The following is a 24878-nucleotide window of genomic DNA, read 5'->3' on the forward strand; positions in this document are numbered from 1 at the left end:
ATTTGGAGGTTGGAACACAGGACCTGCTCCCGTAAACAGGTGACTCTGAAAGGTCTTGCAAGCACGGCCAGCCGGAAGGAGGTGATATCAGGCCGGCTTTCTGCTTCCGATTCAAGGCAAATGCGGTACTGACATGAGAGAGAAGGGGAGGGAGCATTATCCTGAGTATTCAAAGGATTTATCTCCCCCGCTTGCCTCATCCCTGCCTTGCAGGCAGCCTTGGTATGTCGTTGCCTCAAGCCAACGCCTCCCCTCCCTGCCCACAGGTGTCATAAAACACGTGGTTAAACCTTCTCCAGTTATGCCAGCTCCCCACCACAAAAGTCTTACCTGGACACACAGGCCTCCAAGATCAGCTTCCTCTAGTGACCACGCTGCGTTGCTGACACCTTCTGTAAGCTTGGGACCACGTGTTCCTATCGCATGCGTATTCATGGTGGGGTGCATCAAAGGTGTGAACACACTAGAGGCGGCGCACTGACCCTCACATAGTTATTCCAAGCTTGCTGCTTCAGAGCAGCGTGGGCAGTTGTGTAGGGTGGTGATAACCAGGGGAGTAGACAGAACTACCAGGCCTGTCACACTGTTTAGCCTTAGATCTGTGTCCCGGTTTCCCGGCTCTGATGTAGCTGTTTACAGAGGCCTTGAAGACCAGTGCACCAAGAGGAGTGAATTGCAATGCTGCCCCAGTGTGTCTTCTCCCAGCCAGCAGCAGTTCAGACACTTCTTGAGCCAGAAGCGGCTTCCAGTCCACCCTGGTTAATGGCCAGCAATGACTCCACCTTCTATGATTTTGTCTAACCCTTTTTTTGAACATTAGTAAGTCTTTGGCCTTCACAACATCCTGTACCAAAGAGCCCCACAGTATAATTGTGTGTTGCATGAAAAAAAAGGTTTTGTTTTGCTTGTTGCTCCCTTGGAAGACCCCAGCTCTAATACCCTCCCTGCCTTTATACCTGCCTTAAGACCTGCAGAAACAGTCCCAGGTGACTGAAGTTGGTGCATGGTTTTAACGCACTCTAGTCATCACCTTGCACTGCATAAGCAGCACAAGCCCTGACTACAGTGAGCTGAGAGCGACAGGAACCCATGTGCACGTGGGGACTGGTTCCCCTCCCAGTGCGATGCTGTACTGCTCTTGCCAAGCCATGGACCAGGTTGCAGTGGTGTCCCGCCAGGCCACGGCGGGGTGGACCCCCATCCTGCACGGCTACATGACTGGCATCATCAAAACCCAGAAAACCTCTGAACAGCCCCATCTGCCATGCCCGAAAGTAATGCCTCCAAAGGCCATGCATTCCCCAAAACTGTCCGACAGTGGAACACCCTCGGGCTGGAGAGATGCAGCTCTGTTGTGTGCCAAGGCACTCAGCCCTTCCTGCTTACCGGTCCTCCTGCCTGTGGTGCTGACATGGCAGCAGAGAAGCAGCAAAAGGCCACTAATCCTTGCGCTCTGACAGCAACAGGACTGGGAGCAAGCACAAGGAGCGTGAGCATCTGTGAACCAAGAGTTCTGTCCGAGGCAGAGCTGCAGACCACGAGGCTTCATCGGAGGAAGCTGTCAGCAACAAAACGACTACACTTGCCCAACACCAACCTCATCCCCCCATGACAGGCCCTGCCATGCATAACACTGTCTTACCCTTAGGCTAAGGATTTACATGTCAGGATTACCTTCTCCATCTTCCACTTCATATATCCAGTGTCAGTGGAGAAATAAAGCAAAGTTCCTGGGCTGAGCTCAGAAATGGGGCCAAACTGTTCCCCATCCTTCTGCTCCAACTTCTATCCCAGTCATGACCTCATTGGTGTGAGGGTCTTGCCACAGAAACCCCAAATCCTGGCACAAAGGTAAAGCACTGGTACATTCCGCATGCTGAGTCACTTTCTGTTCTGGGCTATTAATATAACATCTATCAGAAACGACGTAGGAACAGTGCAGCATGTAATACATTGGATGAAAGTTAGCAAGAATCCATAAAACACATTCCTGATGCAAGTCATGCTCTCCAAGAAGAGAGAAAGCTAAAGAATATTTATAATGTGTTGTTTCCTAAGTGTTACCATGCAAGTTCATGGATGAAATGCAACGGATCGTCTGAGAGAAAAAGTAAACAGGGGTATAAGAATTATTATGCCAGGGACCTTCCTTAGACAGCAAATGCTGCTCCTCTCCATCATGCAGGAAAATGTCCAATTAGCAGACATGCACCACTAGGTGCAAAGCCACTGCATAAACAACTCCTCTGCCTTGGGGAAAATAGGTTTTTTTTAGACCCGCTCTGACATTTTACAGGTGACCACAAGAGCCCTGAGCACACCTGCCGCTTTTTCTGTTGTACTCTGTGGCTGCACCCACAGAACTGCAGCGGACAGTGACCTGCGCAGGGTCAGTCCATGAAGCCTAAAGCTGTCAGCGGCCAGCAGCCTCGGCCCGGGGCAGCCGGGCCAGCAGCAGGCTGCAAAGGCAGCGGAGCCTGAACCCACAGCTGGGAATGGGGTTAGTTTCCAGCAAGCCATTTGAGGGTGGCTGATGCTTTAACCTCTTTATAACTTTGTCTCTAAATTGCAGAAGCGAACGTTACCCCTCACCTTGCCCACCGTGCGGTGCAGCCCAGGCAGCAGTGAGTAGGTCTGCACCGCGCTCTGGCAGATGCTGGCAGATGCAGTTCCTCAGCACAGGCACAAGCACTGTTGTCTGGCCCCAAACTGCAAGGCCAGGCAGCCCAGGCATTGCACCTGCATAAGTGGTGCTTGTTTGGAAGGCCTCAGCCCCGCACCCACCACACGTTCCTCCAAGCCCTCTGAAGGGCAGACAGATGCATACATCTGCGACTGCATATGCCCGTCACATGCCACTATGCACGGCATGTCACGTGCACGGGCCGTATTAGGGGCAGCCTTCAAGGCAAGGCAGAAGTTGTACTCTGGCAGTCACAAACAAAGACCGGGTTTTATTCCAAACACCCTTGGGTACAAACCGTAAATGCCTTCATAAAAGGCAGTATCCCAGCAAACGCCCAGGGCACCAGAGTTGCTTGGCTTAGGCTCGAGTTTGCAGATTTGGGATAGGGCGATTTGGTATCCTGCAACTAACACTGCGATCAATGCAGAATACCTGCTCCTGGTCCCACAAAACACCCTAATCCCCATCTCATTTTTCTTAGTGAATCTGGAGTTTGCCCCAGTTAGCATGGGCAGACAGAGTGCTCCAAAATAGCTGCACGAGGCAGAGCTGGCATGGACTAGCTGACAGGGATGTGGTGGCAGGATTGGCGGCCGGGGCGGGGGGGAGGATAACACGACCAGGTGGGAGGTGGGGAAGGGGGTTAGTTGGGTCGGCACAGACTGCACTGGCAGGGACTGAACGCAGGCACAGAGAGACACAGTCAAGCCCCATCCCTTAGTAGAGAACATCCTCAAAGCCGAGCAGCAGGAACTGGTGCAAGGCACTTGGCAGGTGCAGCTGTGACAGGACCCGAAGCAACCGGCCCTCCAGGAAGGTCCTGAGCGTGCAGCGAGCCAGGTGCTGCAAGGAGCGAGGACTTTGCTCCAGGGAGAAGAGCGACTGGTAGAAACGTGGGTATTTCTACAGGAAGAGAAGAGAGGATCAGAGCCAGATAAAGCCATAGATATCCTGGAAGCAGGGAGGTAGAGCCAAAGCCAGTTACCCCTTTGCCTTCATTATTGCAGTGCATCCACCCCTACTCCCCGGCTGCGCCACCCCTCTGCCCTGCAAGCCTCCACCCCGACCTAAAGGCCCTTTGGCCCTATCCGCCTCCAGCTCCGTGCCCGAGGTAGCCCGGCTGCACCCTCTCCAGCCATCCGCACGCATTCCCTCACCTGCACGACCTCGGCTGGAACGGCCTCCACCCAGTCCTCCGAGACACGCACGTGCTCGTAGCTGTTCATCAGGGCCTCGAGGACACGCGGGCAGCTGTGGCAGTACCGCAGCACCTGCGACGGGGAGAGGGCGGGTGAGCACAGCCAGCGGCCGAGGTCCTGCAGGCCCCACCTTCCCGTGCTAAAAACCCACGGATAGCTGCACCCAGGTGGATTTCCCCCCTGGCTCTTGGCTCCCACTCCCTACGGCCCAGGCCAACAGTAGCTGTCAGAGCCTATTCCGGCTGTACGAGTGATCCTCATTATCTGGCGTTAATAGGAGATTAATTAGTGTTAATTGTTGATTTTCCTGTATTTTCCCAAAGGGGAGAGCAATCTGCTGATCTCCGGGCTGGGTAATTATTGCACTGCTCAGGAATTAAGGCAAGCAATTAACCCTTTATTTTCTGGTGTCTTGCAGAGACAGCATGAGTTGAAGAGCATGTCCCAGAGAGGAAACACGCCACCTGAGAGGAAAGGGGCTAGTATTTTCTGGGCCAAATGACTAGGAAGACTATGGGTAGGGACTGTTCACACAGCCTAGAAGGCTAACAGTGTTAACAGAAGCAGGAAAGTCCCACAGGAGAACATGGCCCAGGAGAAAGCTTCAGGGGATTCCCTAACAATTCTCCTCCCCCAACTACTGGGAGGAGATAGGCAGGACGGAGAGCTAGCAAGGTGGCAGAGAACAAGCCCTGCTGCAGCAGGGACATCCTTGCTCTCACAGGGGCCTCAGCGTTCACTGCCTTCCTTTTCTGCCCTGCTCTCGGCAAATCCGTGGGACCTGCACCTTGAGGAGGGAGCCAGGCCAGATGCGGATGGCACCGTAGTTGAGCAGGGCTCGGACCACAAGCTCTGGCTGGTGCTCCGGCTTGTAGGCAGCAGCTTGCAGGATATTGTGCAGCGCCGTGTTGCCGCTGTAGTTCATGATGTTGACGTTGGCACCCCGGGCCAGCAGTAATTCTACTACTTGGGCATTGGCATTCTTGCAGGCCAAGTGAAGCGGGTGCTGGCGGTCCCTGTCCGCAGCATTGATGCTAGCGCCGCTCTCCACCAGGAGCTGGCAGACCCTGTAGTAGCGCTCCACATCCCGGGGCTGGTGAGGCTGAGCACAGGCAGCGTTCAGTGGGGTCTGTCCCTCCTCATTCTTTGCTTCCAGCTCTGCCCCATGGCGCAGCAGCAGTTGGACGTGGTCTGTTAGGCCATGCCGCGCCGCCACGTGCAGTGCTGTGTCATCCTCCTCCTCTGTCCGGCTGTTCACACTGGCACCATGCTGCAGCAGCTGCCGGACGCACCTACGTGGCCCGAGATGACTTAGTGACAGACTAACTCCTGTCCTACCTGTCCCCCCACCCCTGTTCCAGCTGTGCCAACCCACGGCTTTCACTTTTCCCAAGAATCCCAAAACGCCCACTCCCCACGCCCTGGAGCAGTGGCTTCGAGCCTGGAAGACCAGTGAGCAGACATGCTGTCACCCTAGTTGTAGCCAGCTCTGCACAGAGCTTTAGTAAGTGTCATCACACCCACAGGCAGCTCCCGTACGCCCACACTGAGGCCCGTCTGCACAGTGCACGGCCTGAGCTTCACGGCGTGACCCGCAGGCCCTGCACTGCTGGTGGACAGCAAGACAGCAGCGCCAGGCTCAGCTGCATCAGCTCTGAGGACCGAGTTTGCAGGCAGCTGTTGGACTTCGGAGGTGGCACCTGCTCCAGGAACACACCATAAGGCCACCCTATTCAGCAGCCGCTGCTGCAACCGCTATCCCACCTGCGGGTATAAATAGAGACCCCTCCTGCACAGGATGAGGCTTGCGGGGGAAGGAGGTCCACCACGGCCCCCCAGGCAGAACTCACTCGATGGAGCCTGGACTCTTGCAGAGATGCAGAGGCTTGTAGCCATCCTCAGAGACAGCCTCAGGGTCAGCTCCAAAGCTGAGCAGCAGGGACGCGCAGTCCGTACTGGCCGCCGCGCAAGCCTCGTGCAGGGCAGTCTTGCCCCCTGGTGCAAAGTTGACGGAAGCGCCCCTGAGCAGCAAGAACCGCAGGCAGTCTGCGTAGCCCCGGCTGGCCGTGATGTGCAGTGGCGTGGTGAGCTCCTGCTCGTAGGTCAGAGACCACAGCCCTGCAGGGAAAGAGGGGTCAGGGATCCGTGTCCAGACACGGCACACGAAAGCCCTGGGCCAGGCAGGGCTGGAAGCAGCAAGGCAGCTGGGAAGAGCACCATGCACGAAGCACCACAAATACGAGGAATCGGGCAGTAAAACACGGAGAGATGAGCGCAGGCTGCCAGGGCATGCACGCAGGAGATTCAGGCCCTGAGCATGAGACAGACAAGCAAGCCTGGGCGGAGGTGGGCATACAGGGCCTAGGACAGAGCAGGGAGCTGAAGCCCGCCAGCTCTCCAAGACTCACCCAGCTGGAACCATGGCTGAGCTGGTGTGGTCTGCTGACAAACAGCCTGCAACCATTACAGCCCAATCTCCTTCGCCTGGTGGGGAAGGCCAGGCAGCTTCCCAGGCTAGAAGAGCCAGGCAGCGCAGGACACACCTTGCACTACAGGACTCGGGCAGCCTCCCCCAAGCAGCACAGGGGGACCAAGCCATACCCCAGTGCTCTCGCTCTTAACCCCGCTCCTCCATGGCCCGTACGGCGCCCACAACAGCCCACCCAGCAACAGCGACGTCCTGCAGCACGAGCAAGAAGACCTGAGCCCCGGTCCAGCTGGGCCACGCTGCCTGCCCTGCCGCCCCCTGCATACTCAGCCGGCGGAAGTTGAACCGGTAGTTTTTCCACTCTTCCAGGTCGCTGGTGTCAAACACGGAGCTGGGACCCAGGTTATGCCGGGGGTTGCTGAGGATCTCTGCCACAACGCCCTGATCCCCTGTCAGCAGGGCCTGCCAGTAGGCCTGGGCAGGGCCGTTCACCTTCCGCGTGCAAATGGGCTCCCGATCCTTGTCTCCTGTGCCCGTGATGCTGCCCATGACACAGTTCCCAGGCTGCAAGCAAGAGCCAGGCTTGGATCTGCAGCTGCCTCCCTCGCCAGGCTCCGAGCCCGCGGCACAGCCCCACCAGCGCCCTGCGCTCCGCACCGAAGGGCTGTCCGCATGCCCTCTGCAGAGAGCAGGGATGTGCCGCACCACTGCTCGGCCCAGGCTGGGTACAGCTCGGGTCTCAGCTGTTCTATTCTGGGGAACCTTGTGACCAAACGTTTGGCCAAGAGGCAGAAGAGGACGCTTTTCCCGGGCAGCAACACCTCTGCAGCAACTGGCTGTGAAGGGAAAGGCCCCATACAAGGCAGGGCGGGAGAGGAGCCTGGAGGGCAGAGGAGGAGACAGGACAGCACAGAGAAGTCTCGCACCCGACCACTCTTTTGCTGCACCCACCTTGCTTTTTGGCCTCCGTTTAACACCTAGACCACCATCACTCAATTGCTGCCCAGGCCACAGCAGCCTGACTCAGCTGCCTCCGTACACAAACCGTGTGCGTTGCCCAGACCTTGCCTCCTTACTTATCTCCAGCATCGCAACCCCCATCTGCTGGTTCAGTCCAAGCCCATGGCACTAGACAGGTTTTTAAACAAATCAGAGAGCTCTTTTTAGCAAAGCTTAAAGCCAAAGGACAGGTAGAAATAGGTGCAAGGATGGGAAAGGGTCCATTACAAGTGAAGTAAAAACACGGAAGATAATTATCCTTCGGAACCCCTCCTACTTTTCCTTGAAATTCAGTCTTGCAGAGAGCTCCTGCACAGTTTTAGTACTGCCTTTTCCCATCCTCTGACAGTCCCCTCCATCAGGGTTCCTCATCGCTGTCCCTTCACCCTGAGAGACCTCTTCCCACTGTCCCAGCTTGGTTGTACATGCCCATCCTGCCCCTGTTTCGGTTACACGACATTAGCACCACACAGCACAGCTGGCTCTTTGCTCACAGCTCCTGTCAGCATTGCATGTATTCTGTTCACACCATATGTCCTACAGAAGACACCAAATTGAATGAAACAGTTGTATTTGGTTAATCGTGTCATGAAACTACTTAGATCACGCAACTGTAAACCAAGTTAATTGACTCCAACAGACCACCAAACAATGATTATCTGGGGGACCAGAGAAAAAGAGGATAAGATAAGGAACTCCACCCTCCTCACCAGGGAAAACAAATGACCAAGTTGCATATTTGCTCACATTCTCCAGCATCTTCTGTCTGTGCAGGTTTCACCACCGACTAGTCTAGCTACAGCGTGGTGTATGAAAGGGTAAAAAGAGGGAAGCCTTCGCAGACTGCCTCACCTGCTGGGATTCTCAGTTTCCCCAAAGCTATAAATAGGTATCCAACCAGCGCCAGAGCTCCCAGCTCACAAGAGCATTGCCAGAGAGACAAAGGGCTCTGCGAGATAGCGTCAGTAGCTGTTCAACTTAGACCTCCTCCGGGCTCCTTCAAATATCAGTTGGGATATTCAAATATCAGTTCCTGGCCTTAGGAAAAGGCCAAGTCACTGGAATCTACCTCGAGGGTTTCTCACTGGATAGGTTTTGGGAAAGAGTCCCTACAGGTCAGGGACCAAAGCCTTAGGTAGCATGTAGGTTTGCACTTGTTTTTTTGTTCTGTATCCCTACTTGATAAATCTTGCAGTACATTTGTGGTCTGTGCTTGATGGATGGAGTTGTTTGGTTGGGTTTTTCACATCTTGTTCCTTTAGTGATAAGAGCAATTTCTGGGTGAAATTGTTTTACATAAGCTGTTCTGCTTTCTCAGGGGCAGAAATTTAAAGGGTTTGTCAGCCCAGCACAAGACAGGAACACTTCAGAGTTAAAAAGTGCAATTAACATTTTTCTGAAAAGTGGTCTTAGTTAAACAAAAAGTTTTTTTTTTTTGTCTTTTTCTTCCTACATAGACTATAAAAATTTAAAACCTTGGGTATACAGACCTTGCCTTGGCACTCAGTAAATAACCTTCAGCACCCAAAAGCCTCAGCACTTGCATCTCCAAGCCTTCCCTATCTGTTTGTCTCTTGCTAGTTTGGACCCCCAAAAACCAGTCAGGGTCAAGCATTATCAATATCCTCCATAGCTTGGTGCTGAGACACTATAAGGAACCTACGTCTCCGGGAAAGCAGCTTTCATCAACAGCTCTGCTATTTTGGCACAGTGAGGTTTTCACCACCAGCATCATCTGCGGGGAAAAAAGAGAGTAGCGCAAACACTCCCAGTAACTCCCCTTTCATACTTGACACTCCTCATCTTAAATTCTGCATGCCTGCAGCAAGAACATGTGGCCTTCCACATTCCTAAGCACACCTCTTTCCTTGACACAGCCTACATCAGTTACGTCATTTACTGCAAGACTGCAAGCTCATAGGTGACACGGATGAGAACCTAATCAAAAGGGACCAGAGAGCACAGAGGTATGTGTAGCGCACACGAGACATACCTGGGGGGAAGGTACAGCGAGGTGTATGGATGGGAGGAAGCACCAAGGGGGACCAGCTTCTATCTCCTGTCATTCAGGACAGGCTTGCTTCTATCATCTCTCTAGCAGACCAGATTCCTGCCCCCGCCCGCCTTACCCAGCTCGTCTCCCAGAATAAAACAGCTTGCAGGGTGCAAACCCCATTTGCGAAGGAAAGCAAAACTAGGCCTGGTGTGGATGCTTCTGTTCTGGAGCAAAGGCCCCTCATGCAATCAGTGCTGCCTCTCCCACATCAGCTCCCCCACAGCCCCCTAAAATCAGCGTTCGAAACGGGGATCACAAGGGCTCTGCTTGACACCTGGATGTCACCACAGCAGCAGCAATAGGTACATGGAGTGTGCAACCAAGCAGCTTCCCACAGCACTGAAGGGCACTGCTACGTCCTCCCTGCTGTTCCCAGAGCATGTCCCAGAGCGTGTCCCAGACTCCAGTTCTTAGTGGACTGGAACAATAGACCCACCAAGGCACAAGGCATGAAAAGCATCCCTATGCTACTCAATGACTTCTCACTAAAGCGCTCACTCTCCACCTCACACATACTTCGTATCCATCCCAGCAGTCTCTGACAGGACAGTCCTGATATTCTTCCCTCCCCGAGACCCTGCCCAAACACCCTGTTCTCATCACTTTTCAGTAGACCTGCTCCTGGTCACCTTCAACAATCCCGTTACAGTTTGTTCTGCAGCTCTGTTCTCCAGCTCCTTCTTTATCCAAAAACCTCTTTTCCCTCGTGTCCCTCTTCCATCACCCTGTCTCCATGACTGGGGCTTCCTCCCAACACTTTTCCCAGATGTGTCTGCTCTTTCCCTCATCCCCATCCTGGGGACTTCCCAGCCACAGAAGTCCCAGCCCTGCATACCCACCAAATTTCCTGCTAGTCCAGCGCAGCTCATCGCCCTTGGTCTCAATGATGAGATTGATAGCCGCATCCTTGGTGAAGTACTTCTGAACCATCTCCAGGTCCCCAGTGAAGAGTGCGTTCTGGACCAGCAGGTCCCGACACTCCAGCGGCTCTGTGCGGCTGTTCTGGCATCCCCAACCCACTGGGTTTAGGTTGCCCTCGCTGTGTCTTGGCCTTACGTGCCGAGAGTACTTCCACCGATCCAGCTTCTCCTTGTCCAGCTGCAGCGAGCACAGTGTGACAGAGCTGAAGGAAAAGGTGCAGTCCATCATTCGGAACACATGGGGCAAGCCTGAACCTTACAGTAAACAAGCTGCTGCAGCCCAGAGCTTCTTGTTCAAGGCTGTGTCCTTTGTCGGTTGCTTCTAGGTTCCAGCACTCCAGTGTCTGGCTGGACTCGGGCGCAGGCCTGACTCAGACAGTATAAATAGTTCCACTTGGCAGCTCTCCTCCACCACCTCCTCCCCTCTGTGCAACAGTTTATCATCAGCTGTTGGAGCTGATCTCCAAGGCAGGCTGGGCACAGGCAGCCCTGAAGCCTTCCCCACATGCTTGCTAGTTTGCTCTGCAAAGCCTCTGCTCTGCACTGCGCTGTGCCTCCACTGGAGGAGGAGGACACAGAAGAGAAGGGGGCGGGGGGGTCAAGGTCAGGTGTAGCTAGACAGAGGCCTGCAGCAGAAGCAGTAGTGAAAGTTGTCAGGGACTGCATGCAGATGCCTTCCCTTTGGACAACTCCAGCTCTTGGGAACCTAGCGTTTCCACCAGGCCACTGAGGCCGGCTGCCTACACACAGTCCAGCAGAGTAAGAGATGTGTGGGTCCACCCTGGGAAAAGCAACTTGACCGAAATGAAACAAGTTTCCTGGGGACAGAGAAGACAGTCTCCTGCGTGAACACCAGGAGCTTGGCAAGCGTCTTCAGGCTTCTGAGTGGGGTAACCTCTGCTGCGTCACCCACCACTCCAGCCATACTAGGTCACATTTGGAGGGGCGGAAGATACTGCTGAAGTCCCTTCCCTGCCTCAGTCATTACAGCTCACTCTTTGGGACGTGGGGTGGATCCCGTTAGCTAGGACGTTGTGGCAGTCGGACATAGGGTTGGGACTGGTTAAGCTTTGCTTACCCTCAAATTACTCCCCTGTAACTAAGCCATTAATCACTGTGTCACTGCCGACATGTGGAGAACCTTCCAGATGGGCAGGCTGCGAGCATCAGCACTGGCAACACCCAATCATCAGGCACCACAGGAATTCGAGCTAGTGGGAATCAGGTATTCTCTGCCCAGTCCCACAACTGACAGGGCTGGGGGTCACTGGGGAGATTTGGCAGAGACCCCACGAGAGGCAGCAGGAGTGCCTGAGAGCTAATGGCAAGGACCCCACGGCACCACACCTGGACTGCACCACACAGCTGGAACCGCCTTTCTCCTGGACCATGCCATCTTCTCTGCTGGACAGGGAGATCGTATTAGAAACCCTTCTGCTGACGTGCCTGGCCTCTCTCCTGGGCTGCGCCAACTATCCCATGGGACAGAGAAGTTGTGTCACTCATTAACATCATTATCCTGCAACTAAAAGCAGGTGAATCTTTTTCTACCTCCTTCCTTTTCTGTGCCTTGACCAGCTCCAGGTCATACTGCTGCTCCTAAGTGCTGGATTCATCCTGATTCCCCCAAAGAGCTGCAAAGATGGGGCAGCTGGACTTCACCAGATGGACCCTTCCAGCTTCTTTTTGCCCTCACTCCTACAGGCATCAGGACTTCTACCCAAAACCTCCCCTATATCCACCCCACATCCTTCAGGAGGGCATCTCAGCACATCTCTTACCACCTCATTCATCATGTCAAGCCCTTCCCCCTTGTGTTTCAGCCCACTGCCACCATCAGGGAAAAACTGCTGCCTTCCCAACAGCAGAGCCCATCCTGTCCCCTACAACACCTCTGAGCCATCCCCCTAGCAGGGTGGCTGTACAGGCAGCTGGCACACAAACATGTGACAGACTGGCTTGGATCAGCTGAACCAAGAAGCACATGAAGAATAAAGCTTGGCATACAGAGCAGCCAGGTGCCTTCTCCTGACTCCTCCCAGTGGGGCATCAGACAACACCCAGGGTCTCAGTAAGGGAAGCCAAGCATCCAGTGTATGCGCTGCATACCTGCATTTGGGATTTCCCCCCTGTCCACACTGGAATGTGCTAGTAAGCAAGGAACTGGCAGCCCAAGATGGGTTTATGCCTCTTGCACCATAGCTGTAACTGATCAGTGAGACAGGAAGCACCAAGTGGAGAGCCACTGCTCAAAGCCCTGTGTGCTGAAAACAGTGCAATGCCCTGAAGAATAAACACGCCACAGACAACTCTAGTCTCTGAGAGCAAGGCAGAGGTTTCAGCTGGAGCCTCCCTACTCACATACACACGCAGAGGGAGGAAACAGTCGGGGGATACACCACATTAAACTGCCTGCAAACACACGCACATGAACCCTGCAAGCCACCGACCATTAAGTATCACTTTCTGGCTTCTTGATCTGTGCTGCACTTAGAGCAGCTCCGGTGCCCTCCCAACCACAGTGTGCAGTCCCCCTCACTTGGGTACTTTGTGAATGCTTCACTGATTGCTGGCAGGAACTTGGAGGAAGCCAGGATTAAACTGCATCATCTTCCTGGGAAAAGACCCCAGAGCCAGTGAGTTACTCTCATGAGCTAAGAGAGGGAGTAGGGCACAGCTCCAGAACACACAGGAATGGGAAGGTCCTGCAGCCCCTGTTTCTGCTTGCTACCATCCCCCAACTGTACCACCCTGCCTCTCAAGCCCTGGCCTTAACCTTCTCTCTCTCTCACCAATTTCGTGCCCTTTTCTTTTCTCCCTTTCTCACCTTTTCCTTTCTTTTTCTTTTCCTCTTTCTTACCTTCTATCTGATCCAGTGCATCTCTGACCTGCAAAAGCCCCATGCACAGAGCTACTCCCCATACAATCCTAGCTGCTGTGCACAGTGGGGAGCAACCAGGAAAAGGGTCCCTAACACTCAGGAACAGTATGCCTGGTCCTGCCGGGCCCAGCAGCACATACAGGCTCAGTACAAAGCACTGTCTTGCCTCAGATCACATCAGAGCTAGCATGCCTTCAGCACAAGGCTGTGAGACCCAGTCCCTCCAACCTGAGGCCATGCCACCACACGTGTGTTTCCAGCACCCTAGAAACTCAGAATAAGCAGCCTCTAGAGGGTAAAGCTCATCCCACCTCCTGAGACCATTTGTCACCTCAACCCCAGAGAAGACCCACATTTGATATCCTGCCCTTCCTCTTCTACTATAACAGCCTCTGTCCCCGCTGCAGCTTTGCTTCTGCCCTTGTACCTGCTCAGAGGTCTATCCTGAGAAGAGGATGCTAGAGCCACCCATTTCCTCATCAGGAAAGTCAGGGAAGTAGCCAGCGAGATCACCGTGCAGGGGACATGGATGTCAGAACACAGCTTGCCCTTGGGTATGGCTGCAGGGCCCTGGGCTTGGCGGCAGGGAAGGAGTCATCTCCACCCCACTAACTTTGGTCACAAGACGGCACCATGCAACATCACAGCCAGGATCTTGGCTAGAAGCATCTGAGTATGATCAGGAGGGAGAGGACAATGGGAGAAGAGCGAACGTTGCTCATATCTCCAGGACCCCAACAGTACAAGGACAAGGTGATACTGGGAGCCTTGTAATACACCGTAGGATTTGGATGTTTTACAGGTTAGAAGGACAGCTATAGGGTGTCCATGCGGCAGTCAGGGAGGATTGGGGATGCAGGGATAGCAGCAGGGCCACCCCCATTCAGCCACTCACCAGCACTCAGTGAACCACTGCTGAAGCTGCTGCTCCATCTGCTCCCTTATGCCTAGCCCCTCCAGCTCATGCAGCTTCTCATGGACATTCACCAGAGCCTGCTGGTTCTCAGCTTCATAGTCATCCTGGGTACAGATGCTGCAACTCTTTCCCCATCTGTGCCCATAGCACAGCAGCTGAGAGCCCCAGGGCTGGGTGGTCTGAAGCCTGCAAGAACACAAGTGCAAGGGCTTGTCAGAAAGTAGCTACCGCTCTGTATTGAGCGTGGAGCACAGGTGAAAGACAGGACATGAGAGAGACAGCAAGCGTGGCCCCCAAGCCCAGCACCCCTCTGCCCTGGGCACGCTCCTCGCTTCTTTTGCTGTAGATGACACCAGGCCTGCCTTATCGAGTGTGTTTTTCTCTAGTGCCAAGCAGAAGCAGCCATGGCAGGGAAGAGACATTAGAACCATCAGAAAGAGGTTGTGCGGGGAGCGAGCAGCGTGCGTGTAAACGAGTCTGTAACGAGTTTGTAATATGCATGTGTGGCGCGCCCTGCGCAGCGTCATCACAATGGCACAGGCACTTTCCCGCCTCATTGCCTCCCAAATGGATTTTAAATATCATTCCGAGGACACAATTATTTAAAACGCTGAACTAAACACTCGCTAATGGGAAAACGGCGTGTGGCCTGCAGCAGCCATTCCTCATGGGGCCACTCTGCCCATGTCATCCTCTTCTCCAACCCCACACCCCGCGTGGGGCCACGCGGAAGCATCCTCCTCCCTTTCCCCCCGCTCAGACAACGCATAGGGTACCACCAGGCATCTCTCCTGAGCCCGTCCCAGTACGCACCGTTTACATGAGAACACCCTTTTCCCCCTCCCATTCCTGTTCTCAGACCACAGAGAAGCGCTCTGCCCTGTCCCAAACTTCAGACTCAGGGGCATGGAGGTGCAGGCTCGTAGCAAGTTACCGGGGCTCGGAAGAGCCCCCGGCTGCAGCTACGCATGCAAGCGTCACCAAGTGCCTTACCAGATAGCCGGACTTTCAGCCTGCCCCCAACTTTGGCAGCAGGAAGCATAGAGCAGGGAGAGGGCATTAGAGTAAGGATGCTTTCTGACACCCATTGTTATCTGGCCCTGGATATTATAGATATCAAATAAGACTCTTTTTTTCACATAATTACTCATGAATAGTGCTCCCACCCCCACTCCATAACACCAAGCAGGGGAGAGGAGAGAGGCAGCAGCATCATTGTCTACACTGAGGACTCCAGAGTGAACAGAGCCTGAAGAGAAAGAACAAACAAGAAAAGCAACTTGTGATGATCCTTGCTGGGTAGAACATAGATGGAGAACAGCTCCAAGGACACCACAGACTCTCAGTCTCATTACAGTGCTAACAGCATCAGGGACACCAAACGCCCAGACAGCAAGGTGTTTTTTCACGTGCTCCACCATGAACCTTTTGAGCATCATTCAGACATTCTCCAGACAGGGATTCCAGGCCGCCATGAGTTAGGGAGCCACCAATATTTAGAGACAGCAGCCTGTCTGAGACTGAACTGGAAAAGGGAAGGGACAAAGACCAGAGTTGTCCCCACACCCCACCTCCAGCGGCTGAGCACAGAGAGGACGAGAGTCATCGTATCCCTTGCTGCAGGCACTGGAACCCTGGCTGCACTTCATCAGAGGTTCATATTTTAATGACTTTGGCATCACCAGAGCTATCCATCACCCGCTCATTTTCCTCCGAGTGCTGAACCACTCCTGCCGGTGCTATTTGGAACAGCGTCTAATGATGCACCAGAGCAGCCACCTGGCAGCACTGCTGCAAAGAGACCCAACAACGTGAGAAGAGAGATGCACACAGGTCTGCATACTGGTACAAGCCTCCATTGCCCAGAAAACTCCCTCTCTCCAAACCTGCACCATTCATCATAGACCAGAGGTGCTCCGTCCCATGGTCCCCCACCCCATGAGACAAAAAGAGCAGAGACACTTAAGTCATTGTTGTTTTGCAGGAAGAAAAGTGAGGAATACAGATATTACTGATGTTTTCATGAACACTTCACTTGACTCAGTTTGACACACTATTCTTTCTCTGGGTTTGAAGAGTGGACCAATGCAAAAGTGGTTGTTGCTGATCCATGAACATGTATAGCTTCATAGGAACAAAGCAGGGGGACACAGATGTGGGGCCAGGGACATGGAACACCACAGCGCTGCAGTGTTACAGTATTAAAAACTCAGTGGCACACTTGCAAGGACACAGGCAGACTTGGTAAAAGACAGACCCCCACAGACAGAGGCAGTCCCAAGATACTTTGGAAGAGCACCTGCACGGGGTCCAAGTTCAGTTTTGCTTTTTACTGTTACCTGAGCGGCTCCGTGTCATTCTCACAGCGGCCAATTTCCTGCGAGTCCCTGCTGGGTGGCACAGTCCACCCTCTCCTTCCCAAGACAACGTTACTGAGCTTAGACCTCACCTGATCCACTAGAGCACCATGGCACAAACAGGGCATGGAGCCACAGGCCCAGCCTCGAAGAAGCTAAGCTGTGGAGCTCTCCTCACAGAAAGCTCCCGTCAGGGCTAAGCATGCAAAGTGGTCCCTCAGGAGAGGGGGACTGTCTGTGACATCTAGAGCAGGTGTAACAGGACAGCCCCGTGCAGATGTACTGTGGGAAATGAGTGGCACGATCCCTGTATAATGATGGGCGGCCCTGTCCCCACATGGGAAACGCAGAAAGAACAACGTGGGAAGGATCTGTGCAGAACTCACCATCCCAGGAAAGACCATCTCCTTCTGCCTCTTCAGCTCAGTGCGTCTCCAATGCAGGCTGCCCTTCCAGATCTGCAAGGAAACAGAGGGATGCAAGAGGGATATGGAGCCAGTTACCAACTCGATGCTTCTCAGCAGGAAGCAGGAGTGGGATCCTCAGACTCCAGTACTGGACAATCAAGTACCTGCACCCCCAAAGCCTTACTCCTTTTGGGTTCACTCAGTGTGAGATGTTCTACCAGACACTCCCAGAAGACAGCCACCCCCCTCTCACAGTACGCCAGCATCTTACCAACACAGGGGGGCAGTTACAACTGCCGAGGGAGCCAGAGTGCCACAGAGCGAAGTGACTTGGTCCCCAAGCAGCGTGCTTGGAGCCGGGCAGCACCAGGCTCTCGTCCACGCTGCAGATCGGAACACGTTCGACATCAGGTAGTCGGAGAGAACCACCTTCAGGGCAGAGGCAGAACTGCAGCTCCCAGCTGTTCACGAGCACTCGTCATCACGCGAAAAGCCTAAGCGCACATCCTGGGCCTAGGGAAGTGGGAGTGCTTGGGTGGGGGACACGCAGACACACGGCTCTGACCTAGGGAGCGAGAGAGTAGCTTGGGCAGGCAGATGAACTGCCGATCTTCCGGATGCAAATCGCAGCCTGCTCACGGTCCAGCTCCTTGGCCCACCTCTCTCAGGCCTGCTTTTGATGCTGCTCATCGCACTGGATCTCCCCCATGAGCTTGGCTCACAGGCAGCCCTGACACACCTGTACAGCCTCTTCCGGCAGCACAACCGGCCACGAGGGCTGGAGGGAAAGAAAAAAGGAGTACAGCCCTGTCCGAGGAGGTGCTGCTCCGACACCTCTGCTCAGGACCAGTTCTAGCTTGAGGGCAGGACACTAGGAAGAAAAGATCACTCTCCAATGCTGCCCTACAGTCAAAAGGAAACAGAGCACCCTGTACCCCCTCTTGCCTCTCATCTTTCCCCCCCCTCTCCCCCAGCCAGCCCCACACTGTAGCAACAGGGCTGGAAGAAAGGGTCACATGCCCCATCTCAGTTCTGCTGCCTCCTGTACCCCTTCCGGGAGCTTCACACGTCTTGTCAGGCATACACCACTGAGGCAGACCAACACCCTGCTCGCTCAGAGGCAGGCATCTGTCACAGCTCCATAGCTCATGAGACTCACCATCACCTCACAAGCCCCGAAAGGTCCAGCATTGATCCACATACCGTCACCTGGGCTCTGCCACAGCTCTGGTTCCTCCCGACACTCCTGCCCTCATTTCTGCTGCCACTGGAACAGACCTTGGGACTGTGCAGTCCCACCATCAGGCTGGCAAAGGACATCCATCTCACCTCAACCCAGAACATAGCCCACTCCTTCCCTTTGCTCCACCGCAGACTCTAGGGCAGCACCTCCTTGTAGGAACCTGGGGGCAGCCCTGCACATCTTTTCATTGACAGGGTGTTTCATTCATCCAAAGGGCAGCCAGGCTGACCCACCGCGGCCCAGGAGGTCACACACTCATCCATCAGCTTGGACACAACACTCACACTCACCCCTCGGGGCTGCATATGCTCCATCCGCACCAGAATCTCAGACAGGATCTGCGAATGCTCCCTTCGGCGCCTTGGCTCGCTCCTGTAGGAAGCACCTGGGGGTGGGAAACTCCCTGCGAGCCTGAGGAAGATGGACAGGGCTATAGTCATTGGCATGACAGTCCAAGGCAAAGCAGAGGCCCCTCAGTCCCAGCCCAGCTTATAACCCAGCTGGCCAAAGCTGCCTCTTCCTCTGGAAGCAAGAAAAGAGACAAGGTCCACAAGTTCTAGGAAGAAAATCCCCCTTGTGTCCCCAGCCAGTCCAGCTCCTTTTTGCTCCATCTCCTCCTCCCATACCTGAAAGGGAGGATTTTCCACCAGGAGGAAACAAGGGAATTTTCTTTATGTTTATAAACTGCTTGCAAAACCCCATCCCCTGCAAACTGTGTCCCACTGATACCAGAGGATTTGGTCTCTGATCTGGCTGGTACAGCAGCATGGATAAGCAGCGTGCTGATACCTGGGCTTGCGCGAAGAGGTCCAACATGGTAGGGAAGCATCCACTTGAGGAAGAACAGTAGGAACCTCAAAGACAAGAGAAGCTTTTAATAATTGAGAACCTGAAAAAAGAAGTTTGGAGAACTGCAGAGGAACCCATCCTGCTTCCTAGGATAATCCTAGCTTTCGGCAAGCATGCCCTGCAGTCTCTGCTCCTAGTTGTATTTGGTTGTTTCCAAACAGCAGCTGTTCATCCAGTCCAACCAAACAACACAGATGACCACAGGTCACCAGATTGCCTCACAATTTACAGTGCAAGCGTTAAAGACATCCTCTGTGGTTTTATAAGTTTATTTGCAGACAGCCAACAGGAGATTTTACTTTTTTAATTGATCAGACTGAATATCAACTCCTGCAGGACTGCACAAGAAAGAAAACCTCCGCCGATGATCTTCTTAACAACTTGCTGAGAACTGGGTAGCTCAGAGATATCACCCTACTATTGGGTGCCCTACAGATGCTATATAGAACTAATTAAAGCCAAGAAACAAAGTGCATCTTTTTAATTAAAAAAAAAAAAAAACTATGACATTACCAACAAAGCTTGTGATTTGATAAAATAAGATCTACTCTCCACAAACCACTTTAATTAGTTATGTTCCAGTCCTTTAATTTCTTATCAAATAAGTCTTACAACAGTTTTTGCATTATTTTGCCTGGGATTAATACTAGGCTAACTGACCCACATCTGCCTATGGTATTCTCCTTTCCCAGGGTGGAACACGATTCTTTCCTACTTTTATTTAAAGTCTTCTGCTACTCCAACATTTTTTAATAAGTGTCAGTGGGCTAAAGAGTTCCCTGGCCTACTTTTTTGAAAGCCAGGTAGAAGTTACCTGGGCATACTGACCTTCAAGTGAGTGTTTCACCTAACTGCTATTTAACAGCACTCTTACCTATAAATGGACCAGGAAGTACTTTTTTGATTAAAAAAAAAAAAAAACACTTTTTTTTGTCAAATAGTAAAAAAGTTTATTGTAAACAGCTGATATTTCTGTACTTATGACTTGCTCTATATCATTCCAGGACTTTCTGTTGTTTTTGTTCCTTATATGAAGGATCTTGTATTCATTATCCTCTCATTATCCATGCTTTTAACTTTTTATGCTGACAGCCAGCAAGGATTTCCCACATGCCATCCAAGTTACTGTTTTGTTCCACCATCCTCCAACACCCCAAGCATTGCTTCCTCTGAACCAGGTTTGATTTTCAGTTCAAAACACTCCTTTATTGACAATTCCAATTCTATGAAAACCTGACACTTTCAGAAAAATTAAAATTTTCAGTTTTTCCTCCTCGAAACTCATTTTCATAGAAATCTTTACTCTTTTCCTCCTTTGAAGCGTCAAGTCATTAACATAACAGTTCTCCATTTGCTCACCATGCTTATCATGAGGTCAAGACTCTGAAGAGCCACCAGCTTCCAAGTCCAGCGGCTGGTTCATTCTTATCCTTTGTAAGGGGGCAAAACTACAGACAACTCATGTGAGCAGGAAAAGGTTGTACCGGAGAACTCTGCAGCGTATTTAGGCACCACAGCAACGTTTTGTGTTTGCATTAAGCTTCCAGCTTGCATCCCCCAAACCAAGGCTCCCCTGTAGTTTCCAGACCTTGCAGGGCAGCATAGGGAAGGTAATTCTCTGACGAACTACGACACACTTGTGCTCAATCCTCCTTTTGGGTTTGGTAGTTAAAACAGATCCGATACGCACTTAGGTGTGCCAGGTTCTAGGCTATAAGTTCTCAAAGCAGCTAGCAGCACCCCACAGGCAAAGCGTGCTTTTTCTTTCTGAACACTTCCATCCTTCCTGCGCAAGTCAGGACCAGCGATTTCCACACTTACCCCCTAGGAAACACCCGGCAGGTTCCCGAAGGAGCAGCCTACTAGATCGCCTCTCGCTGCCGAAAATCCCCAGCTCCTCTTGCTCCTCGCCCAGACCCATCCCGCTGGGAACGGGCCACCAGTGAAGGGAGAGGGGAATAAAAAAGAAAATGGAAGTGTTTCCTGCTCCTCTCACCGCGCCTGGGGCGGCGGCTGCAGCCAGGGCGTCCCTCGGGCCAGGGCCAGGGCCAGGGCCAGGGCCAGACCCTCCCGCGCCTCCGCACCGCGTGGCCGCCGCACCGGGCTACAGCGGGGAAACGACCCGCGGCCCCGGCACCCCCTGCCGCCCCCCCCCCCCCGACACCGGGCACTTCCCGACACCCCCTGCCGCCCCCCCCCGACACCGGGCACTTCCCGACACCCCCTGCCGCCCCCCCCCGACACCGGGCACTTCCCGACACCCCCGCCACCCCCCCCCCGGCACCGGGCCCCTCCCGACACCCCCCCGCCGCCGCCCCCCCCCTCGGCACCGGGCCCCTCCCGGCACCCCCCCGCCGCCGCCCCCCCCCCCCAGCACCGGGCCCTTCCCGACACCCCCCCGCCACCGCCCCCCCCCCGCCACCGGGCCCCTCCCGACACCCCCCCGCCACCGCCCCCCCCCGCCACCGGACCCCTCCCGGCACCCCCCCGCCGCCGCCCCCCCCCCCGGCACCGGGCCCCTCCCGACACCACCCCTCCCCCCAGCACAGGGCCCCTCCCGACACCCCCTCCCAGCACCGCCCCCCCCAACACCGGGCCCCTCCCAGCACCCCCTGCCGCCCCCCCGGCACCGGACCCCTCCCGACACCCCCCTGCCGCCGCCACCCCCCCCCCGGCACTTCCTGCCCCCCCCCACACACCCCCCAGCACCGGGCCCCCCTCCCGCCCCTCTCACCGGGCCTCAGCGGCGGCCATAGCTGCGGCGCGCCCGGGCGGCCGCGTCGCCACGGCAACCGCGCGCGTCCCCTATTGGCCGCGCCGGTCGCCATGGCGACAGCAAACGCTCCCGCCCCCCCCCCCCCCCATGGCGGCGCCATGACAGAGCGGGCGGCAGCGCGGCTTGGCTTGGCTTTATTGGGCCCGGGGGGGGGGTCACTTGCTGCTGGTGTACTTGGTGACGGCCTTGGTGCCCTCGGAGACGGCGTGCTTGGCCAGCTCGCCGGGCAGCAGGAGCCGCACGGCCGTCTGCACCTCGCGGCTGGTGATGGTGGAGCGGTGGTTGTACTGCGCCAGGCGGGAGGCCTCCGAAGCCAGCCGCTCGAAGATGTCGTTGACGAAGGAGTTCATGATGCTCATGGCCTTGGAGGAGATGCCGGTGTCGGGGTGCACCTGCCGGACGGGACCGAGCACCATCTCGTGTACCCCACCGCCCTGGGGTGGCGAGGCCGGGAAACGCGGGCCTCCTCCCCCGTCGGCAGGGCGGCATCGCCTGAGGGGACCCAGCAGCCGCCCGGGGGGCTCGAGCCACGTGCCGCTTGCGTTGGGCTGGAGAGGACCCCCACAGTGCCACCGGGCCTTCGGGACTGCCCTGGCAGGAGCCCCTGGGGGAAGCCGGCTGTGAGGGGCGAAAACGCCCACCTACTTTAAGGCCCGTACCGACAGCCTAGGCCTAGAGAACTCAGTCACCTCCATAAGCTCTTTTCTCATCTCCCCTACATAAATTGCAGGGTCTCATAACCTCCAGAAATAGAAAGGTTTTTAATACTCAGCTTATTGGGCCAGGAGTAGCTGCTTCTGCCCTACCGACTTCCATTCGGTTATTTCCTGAAGGCTGTTCCGTGAACAGGAGTGCATCCACCCACTCCAGAGGGCCCCAGATCCACCTCTTCTCCCTCACTCCAAGGTGTGCTGCTCCCCCCCCCCCTTCTTCTCCCTCTCTCCAGAGGCTCAGCCAGGGCTCCCCTCTATCCACTCTTCTTCATTTCACTAAAAAGTAGGCTTTCCTCCCTTCCCATTTGTAGTGTTGATGTGCAAAAACAACTTTACACTTGAAACAGTTCTTAGCAATAGAGAAGCAGTTACTTACCTGCTTCAGTACTTTGTAGATGTAGACCGAATAGGTTTCCTTTCTCTTAGGCTTCCTTTTAGACTTCTTGTCTCCAGAGGTGGGAGCATGACCACGCTTCTTCCCAGCTTCTGCACTCATCCTAGCCTCTCCCAGGGCAAGCTCTAACAGAGCAATCACCAGCTGACATAGGGCTGGTTATATAGCAAAGGCAGCAGGTCCCTCCCTGGCCACAGGTGCAACCCTTCAGGAGCAGGAGGGATACACATCTGCAGCCCTGATGCTTCCACTTTGCACTAGGTGATGGGCCAGCTGGCCTGGGGAGCAGCTTCAAGTAGCTGATTCAGTGAGACTTTCGGACCTGACACACAGTGGCGGGGTAATGGGGAAAAGACATGGGTAAGGGTGGTAGTGTCCCGTTCACACAGGACGGGAGTGCCGGAGAAGAGCTATTCCCAGGGCAGGTCCATCTAGGGTTTTAGTGAACGCAGGGTTCCTGCTTTAGTAGAAGGAGATGTTGCTTCCAGAATCAAACGGGTGGGACCGCTTGTGTAGTACGGAACGGGTGGTGCGGTCGGTGGATGCTCAGTAAGTAGAGGGGCCATCAGGGATCGAATGAAAGCAGTATAACCCCCCCCCGACAGGCAGTATTCCTCCCCCCCGCCCAGCTAGCCTGGGCTTGGGAGTCCCGCCCGCTTCACGCAGCAGGAGGGAGGCAGCGGGAGAGGGAGGCTGGCACCCTGAGTGGGTATTTGACCTGTCTTGGAGACCAGTGATCACACTAGCGATGGTGATTATGATACAGAAATTAAGCTAAACTAAGAAAAAACAAAACAAAACTGCAGCAACGCAGTGGAGAAGTGAACAAAACAGCAACATTTTCTACCCTTTACTCTAGACACAAGAGAAAAGGGAGCCCTTCCCTCAGCAGGCGCCGCAGCAGACGCCTCACGAAGGGGTCATACGTGATGTCTGGCGGACGGGACGCTGGCAGCGCTGTGCCGCTGTGCGCTGCCCCCTGCTTAGGGGCACAGCTTGTGCCGCCCACATGGCCCGTCCTCAGCAAATCGCATCTTCCGAAGGACCCAGCGTGGGAGACCTGCCGTGTGGGTGACGCTGCCAGCGCTTCTACAGCCGACGGCATTTCTCTGAATTTACCTTTATTCCAGGCCTGTCCTCATGGGGAAGCATCCGAGCGCCTACTCCTAGTGCAAATGAACACCGCAGTGAAAAGCTGGGTCCGGGGGTTGTGGAGGGGCCACTTCTTCCACCCGAGAACTGAAACACCAGCGATCGCGTGGAGCAGGCTGGAATGGTCACATCAGTGTGTTTATTGAGGATGAACAGGCTTGGGCACAGAAGACAGGCGGTAAGGACTATTCTTCTGGAAAAGGGAGCAGCCTATTCCGTGATGTCTCTCAGTGTCAGGAGCTGTTGGTGGATGACAAACTGGGAGGAAGGAACCAGCAGCAGCATCGCTTCCATTCTGTAAGAGGCCACGCGCTGATCAGGTGTAGCCCAGGGCTTCCCCCTCTGGTGCGCATCCCGCTCACCCCCTGATCTGTGGAGCTGTGATAGCTGAGATCCTTGCGGTCGGGGAGGCTGTTCACTAACCAAAGAGGGAATGATCTGTGCCTGGAACTACTCTGCCTTTTCCGCTGCTCATAGCACACAGATCTCAAAGGGTGAAGGAGCTGTTAGCTGTTATAAATGGCATTTCTCCTCGGCTGCAGCAGTGCCTGGCACGGGCAGCTGTAAACACGCGGGTTATGTTTTTTCTGACAAAATGTTTAGTTACAAGGAAGCACTGTGGTGGATGGGGAGCAGTGACTGGGCACTCAGCATTAAGCGCAGGTGATCAATATATAGAGAGGACAGAGGCTCATCCACTGAACAGTATAGTCAAATCTGTATTCCCAGATTTGGGGAATTACCATCTTGTTCATGCTTCTACACACAGCTGCTTCAAGAGGTTGCAGGCAGCCGGCGGCTGCCTTTCCCGCAGCCGTCAGTAACCTGGGACGTACGCCTGCCGTAGCTGCTTCCGTGCAGTCTAGCGAACTGTCACCACAGATCAGGTTTAAATCAAGGCT

General features: G+C 54.6%; 2 protein-coding genes across 6 annotated transcripts; both read right to left on the reverse strand.

The window, feature by feature from the left end:
• Window positions 1-2934: 2934 nt before the first annotated feature.
• Window positions 2935-20993, reverse strand: ASB10 (ankyrin repeat and SOCS box containing 10). Of its 5 annotated transcripts, XM_013942630.2 has the most exons (10): window positions 20763-20993; window positions 18882-18946; window positions 18383-18503; window positions 16829-16900; window positions 14065-14271; window positions 10208-10491; window positions 5736-6003; window positions 4673-5177; window positions 3844-3957; window positions 2935-3589 (listed from the first exon to the last, which is right to left on the reverse strand). In XM_013942630.2, exons 5-10 carry the CDS (start codon window positions 14100-14102, stop codon window positions 3404-3406), a joined length of 1395 nt encoding a protein of 464 aa, XP_013798084.2. In that variant the 5' UTR covers window positions 14103-14271; window positions 16829-16900; window positions 18383-18503; window positions 18882-18946; window positions 20763-20993; the 3' UTR covers window positions 2935-3403. The 5 variants fall into 5 exon arrangements, with proteins under 5 accessions (XP_013798084.2, XP_013798086.2, XP_067148660.1 ...); XM_013942632.2 differs by lacking the exons at window positions 18383-18503; window positions 18882-18946; window positions 20763-20993 and adding exons at window positions 17121-17414; window positions 17509-17573; XM_067292559.1 differs by lacking the exons at window positions 18383-18503; window positions 18882-18946; window positions 20763-20993 and adding exons at window positions 17121-17433; window positions 17509-17557.
• An 879-nt stretch (window positions 20994-21872) lies between these two features.
• H2BK1 (H2B.K variant histone 1) lies at window positions 21873-23011 on the reverse strand. Its single transcript, XM_013942624.2, has 2 exons — window positions 22807-23011; window positions 21873-22109 (listed from the first exon to the last, which is right to left on the reverse strand). The coding sequence occupies exons 1-2, from the start codon at window positions 22924-22926 to the stop codon at window positions 21873-21875; spliced, it is 357 nt and encodes a 118-aa protein (XP_013798078.2). The 5' UTR covers window positions 22927-23011.
• Between the last annotated feature and the right edge of the window lie 1867 nt (window positions 23012-24878).

The sequence above is a fragment of the Apteryx mantelli genome, chromosome 2 (assembly GCF_036417845.1).
Source record: "Apteryx mantelli isolate bAptMan1 chromosome 2, bAptMan1.hap1, whole genome shotgun sequence".
Lineage (NCBI taxonomy): Eukaryota > Metazoa > Chordata > Aves > Apterygiformes > Apterygidae > Apteryx > Apteryx mantelli.